Genomic DNA, 6000 nt, shown 5'->3' on the forward strand with positions numbered 1-6000 from the left:
ATTTATTTGTTTTTTGTTGATTTGAGAGAGAGAGAGAGAGAAACGTCAATTTCTTGTTCTACTTTTTTATGCATTTATTGCTTGCTTCTTATATGTGCCCTGACCGGGGATCAAACCTGTAACCTTGGTGCTCTAACAACTGAGCTACCTGGCCAGGGCCAAAACCACTTTTAATATATCTGGCTTTTAGGAGAAGCTTCTGGAACTGTGCACACCACAAATCACCATGATCTGTATTTTTAGTCTTGGATGTTCCTACTTGAAGCTTTTGTTTTTTCTCCTAAGTAAGCGTAATGTCCTTTTTCTTCCAATCTTTTATTCTCAGAAAACATCAAAACTATCATGTTCCCAGGCAATTTTTTAGAATGTACATTAATACAATGTAGTTTTCAAATGAGAGTAATATTAACAGTCGGGTGCATTTCCTTATATACCGAATCCTATTTTTTTTTTAATAAAAGAAAACAAAACCAATAGGGTTTGGCATTTATTTACAGTAGGTTAATATAATTTTTTTCTGATAGCCAAAGCATCTATAATTTGAATTTGGGGGGAATTGGATTGCTTATTTTGTATCTTTTGGGGAAGAATCAAGAAAGCTAAAATCAACAGCCTCCCAAAAAGTTCTCCATTGCCTTTCTTTGGCTTTGCCAGTGGAAGGCATATGGTCTACATTCTGTTCTTGGCTACTTGTGGCATGCTCTCTGTATTGTTTGTTAATTGTTACAAGCCTTTAATATTGATTATATTTTTGATTTGAAGTAATAACTCTTTGCTAGCTTTTATGAATATACTATTTTTATAACTTATTTTGTTTTGCTATCATGTGATTCTTAACACAAATATTGTAATTATGTGTCTCTCTTTTGGTTTGCTTGACGGGAAATCCCTTCTACTTGGATGACCACAGGTGACCCTAGTATCTTCTGTAGTCTACCCCTGGGCTTTTTTATAATGAGTAGCATGATAATGTTTATCGGAGCAAGGTACATCTCAGGTCAGTTACTCTTTAAATTAGACAATTTTATTAGTTAGCGTTAATATGTTTGTATATAACGCAGCAGAAAGTGTTCAGTGTTTTTCATTCTTCCTATGCTTAGGAACCTGGAAAATCCATTAAGGGTCTAACTAGACGAATTAATCTTTTGTGGCAGTCAAAATTAAGGATTGAGGGGTTGTGTTGTCAACTACAGCAATGAGCAGAAGTGAAAGTACTACTTTTAATGCTAAATGACAGGACTTTCAGAATATTAGCAGAGTATCTGTAAAACCAAAACTGGGGAAAATGTAGTCACTTTTGCTTTAGTTTAAAAAAATACATTTTTTGAACTGAAGTTTTAAAAATTATTGCTTAAATAAATGAGTTGAACTAAAACTGAATTATTATTTTACACCTTCCACTAAATGTTTTTATGAAAGTAAAATTGCTCAGCATGTGATGAAATAAATTGTGTGCCCTATATTCATTTAAATATAACCATCATTTTGGAAGCTGTTCCTGATTATAGCTCAATTTTTCTTAAAATTAATCACTTAAATGGAAACAACTCATCCCATATGTTGCCAAGAAAGTGTAGCATTTTAAAAATCTTCATGATTAGAGAAAGAGTTCAATTATTTCTCTTAATTAATTAGATGATGACCTAGTTTTAAAATTTAAGCTTTATTGATTTGGGGGAAACATCTGTTTGTAGAAATCTGATAAGCCTTAATTTAGCTTGCCATCACCAGTTTAGTGCTATATACAAATATGGAATGAAAATTATTTATATCAGAAATTAGATTATTTTTTATTAATCATAAAATATGAGTTACTTGCATGAGAATTTAAAACTAAGATTGCCTTTTTCTGTATTCTTCATATTTGGAATGAATTTGTTCGAATCTTCTGTTTCCATAATAACAGTACCTTATATTGGTATTAGTGCTTTATACCTTACAGAGGGCTTCTGTATATATAAATCTATATGAATTAGCAGATATCTATTTTCTTGCTGGAAGATGCAAATATTGCCCAGAAGAACTATAATTTAAATTTGTAATGAAATGTTTATGCTGTTTGGGGGAAAGTTCTATGATTTTTTTCAGTATCCTGCTGTATTTTTGGCTGTGTAATGATCATCTGGTAAAGGAAAGAAAAGAACATTGCAGCTAAAAGTTTTCACTGATTTTCTTTCCCCCCTATTTCCCCTTTGGTACCATGACAGGATGGAAAGGCCTGCTGTCTATGAAAATTGAGACATGTAGCATATCTCTAAGCTAAAGGATACATTAAGTTTCCAAATTCCTAGGCTCTCAAAATGGATACGGTAGCCATCTTTAGGTTCTCTGTTGGTAACATATGCTGAGATTTAATAACAGTGGAATTGTTTGCCTTGGTAAAACAATTAGCAATAGTGTTAATATTTGCTAATTCTGGAATTGGCTGTTATATTTGCTGCATTTTTAACTGTGAAGCAATATTTAGAAACCATATGGAATTTCTAACTCTATAAATGATTAAATAGTCTTCATTGCTTTAACTCCTGAATTGCATGTATGTTATTATTGACATGGTTTTTGTCCCCCACTTTAGGTATCCCATAAATAATACAACTCATGGATTCCAACAGTGCGAGCTCTTTACCTAACAAGAGACTCCAGCGATTCTCTTACTCTGATGACACTATTCATAGACTCTGATTTTATTTATAAGCCACTTGCTGCATGACCCTCGAAGTTGACCTGTGGCTCGAAATAAAGAAAATGCAGCAGAAAGAATGCTATAGAAACATTGGTGTGTTTTTTAACATCAATCATAAGGTTGGACCAGCCACCTTTGGAGCTGACCCCTCCTTTGCCATCACTTCATGCCCCATTTCCTCTAAGATGTAGAAAGAATCCAGATCCTGTCCATTGGCAGCTTTCCTCAAGCACAGTCAGATGCTGATGGGCCAGGATTTGATTCTCTGCACTACACTTGATCAAGGGGGTTATTGCTAACTGGCTAAAAATGAGCGACTTTGTGTTTCTTTTTAGCAGAACCCCAAAGTTCTCTTTTCGGCATATGCAGGAGCCCATGAAATCTTCACTGATTGTTTAGGTGGAATCCTCTACTAAATCCTTAAAATGAAAATTTAGTATTCTCATAGATTAGCTATTTTTCTGAAAAGTATTTGCCAAAATCAAAATCCTTCAGCCATTTTATTACATGGTCTCGCTAATTATACTGCATTGCTGTCTGGATCTTATAGGGAAGGACACTTTTTCCTTTTTTGTTCCCATCTCTCCTTTTTATATTTTTTACCTTATATGTATAACATACATGCCTTTCTATTTTATATACTGAGGGTACCCCATTTATAAACTAAGAGTACATTTTACATGGCCTCACTAATTACACTGAATTTGCGTCCGGATCTTGTAGAAAAGAACACTTTTTTTTTCCTTTTATATTTCTTACTTTGTATGTAGTACATACATGCCTATATATTTTATATACTAAAGGTAGCCCATTTATAAATTAAAAGCACATTGTATTCAGTAGGTTATAATGGGGCTGGTCTTAAGTGGACCACTATGTGTATAAATATTTTAGGGAAAACAGCTGTATATGTTTTGGGGCAACAGTTATACATATTATTTACCAGGAGAAACTTTTTCTTAAAGAGCCAACATTTGAAATTTAAAGTATGTGTTCTATGTCAATAAAAGAAAATATACTTTATTGTGACTTCAACTATGTTTCTTATACCTTACATTTTTACTTAAAATTTTTAGCTGGTTACGTGCTAAAGAAAGAAAACTGTGGAATACTATAGTAAATACTGTTTTCAAACACAAGTACTAGTTCATATAAAGTTATTTTCCTTTAACATAATTTTAAACATATTTGGGGTCCTTTTGAGGGGATACCAAAATAGGTTAAAAATTTAAGTTAAAACACACCTTAGAAATAAAGCCAAGATCACTTTCCACCCAAATATGTTATTAATTGCTGATACGCAATTATAATTTCTATTTGAGATGACTATTACCTCTGCTTACTGTCAAAACTTTAAAAGGTTTACTATTAAAAATGGCTTCCAGTGAAACCAAGAATTTCTCAAAATATTTAGTATTGCGTGTTCCTAATGTAGCTTCTTAATGTCAATTTTTAAAACATCCTAAAATTAATTGCTGTTTACTACAAGTAAGAATATACTGCCTCCTAATTATTTTATTCAATCAGTGCTGAAAATGGAAATATATTTATATGTTAATATGAAAAGTTTTGTTTGGAATTAATGCTAACTTGAATTTGCAGTGCTCATTGTGCTGTTGAATCTGCTGGGTTTTATTGATGCTGCTGCCACGTTAGTGACAAATATTAAAGAAAAGTACTGTGAAATTACTACTTTGTGGCAGGGTACTTTTAAACATACTTATGTTTCTACAAAAGTAGTTTAAGTTCATTGTAAATAATTGTGAAAATCACTGTTCAGATCATTTTAAGATTACATTAATTTTCTATAAATTGCAATATTTGTAAATGTTTGAAATTGTACACATTGATTATTTCATGATAAATGTACTTAAAATAAATTGCCCCCTCATTATTACTTGCATTTCTCATTTACAGACTATAACTTAGTTCTAAATCAAATGAAGAAATGAGAAACTCGGCTATTAGCACTTGATCAGGCACATTCTGCAGAAATAACCAACAGCCAGGAAGTCGTTTCTGGAATGATGAGCACTTCAATCATCCGATTACAAAAGACTACACTATTTCAGCATCCAGAACATACCCCAGCAAGGTTAGCAGCCTTTATCAATAGGGGTCTCTCGTTGAATGACCATGACCTCCCAGTTTCATTCTATACTTATTTTTCTCTACCTGCATTAGTTGGTGGAGTCAAGTATACCATTATTCTCTCAACTCAATACCCCACACCTTAATCTTTTGTTCTCTAACTGATTGGTAAAATAATGGATCTTTGCTTCTGAATTTTTTAGTATGTTTCTTTTGAAGTGCCCAAAGCTCAGTTCTTAGGTTTATGGGTGTTTTATATCACGCAGGAATGAAAAATGATAGCTATTTAGAAAAAAATCACCAAATGAAAAATGTCATAGCAAAGAAATGAACAACATTGGCAGTAGAGTAGGTGGTATTTACTTCATAGTGTCTACCTAATAGTACAACAATTATTTTCATAGCTTTAATGAGGTATAATTGATATATAGAAAACTGGACATATTTCATGTATGTAATTTGATGAGTTTGGACATACGCATACACCTATAATACCATCACCACAATCAAGGTAATAAATCTTTCCTTCACCTCCAAAACTTTCCTTGTGTCCCTTTGCTTTGAGTGTGTGTGTGGTAAGAATGCTTAATACAAGATCTACCCTCTTAAATTTTTAAGTGCACAGTATGGTATTTTTCACTATAGGCACTATGTTGGACAGGAGAGCTCCAGAATTTACTCATTCTGTATAACTACCTTTATAGCCATTGGACAACTCAGCATAATGTACTCTAGTTCCATCCATAAACTATGGTACAGCCACAAAATAGAAAATGTGTAGCTTCAGAAAGAATGAGGCTACTGTCTAGGAACATGGAAACATCCAGGAAAAGAGAAAAAGCAAGGTGCAGAGGATTGCATGTATTACCTTTCCATTTTTTGGAAGGATCTTTGCCCATGCTGGAAGGACATAGAAGAAGCTGTTAATAGTGTTGACTTGTTTTACATGCCCTTGAGTCCACTCCAATTCCTGGCAACCCTGTGAATAAGTGATGTGTGCAATGTCCTGTCCTCAACTGCCCCACTCAGCTCCTGGAGACTCATTCCTGTGACTTCTTTTTTTCTTTCTTTATTTTTTTAAAAATATATTTTATTGATTTTTTACAGAGAGGAAGGGAGAGGGATAGAGAGTTAGAAACATCAATGAGAGAGAAACATCGATCAGCTGCCTCCTGCACACCCCCCACTGGGGATGTGCCCGCAACCAAGGTACATGCCCTTGACCG

At 33.5% G+C, this 6000-nt stretch overlaps 1 protein-coding gene across 6 annotated transcripts in view; it reads left to right on the forward strand.

The window, feature by feature from the left end:
• GK (glycerol kinase) overlaps window positions 1-5329 on the forward strand; it is a 70464-nt gene extending 65135 nt beyond the window's left edge. For 3 of the 6 annotated variants that reach the window (XM_079765145.1, XM_079765146.1, XM_079765148.1), the window contains 2 exons: window positions 911-997; window positions 2576-5328. In XM_079765145.1, the coding sequence (XP_079621271.1) occupies window positions 911-997; window positions 2576-2586 (98 nt within the window). In that variant the 3' untranslated portion in view covers window positions 2587-5328. The other 3 variants (XM_079765144.1, XM_079765147.1, XM_079765143.1) reach the window with 3 other exon arrangements.
• The last annotated feature ends 671 nt before the right edge of the window (window positions 5330-6000 follow it).

The sequence above is a fragment of the Cnephaeus nilssonii genome, assembly GCF_951640355.1.
Source record: "Cnephaeus nilssonii genome assembly, chromosome: X".
NCBI lineage: Eukaryota > Metazoa > Chordata > Mammalia > Chiroptera > Vespertilionidae > Cnephaeus > Cnephaeus nilssonii.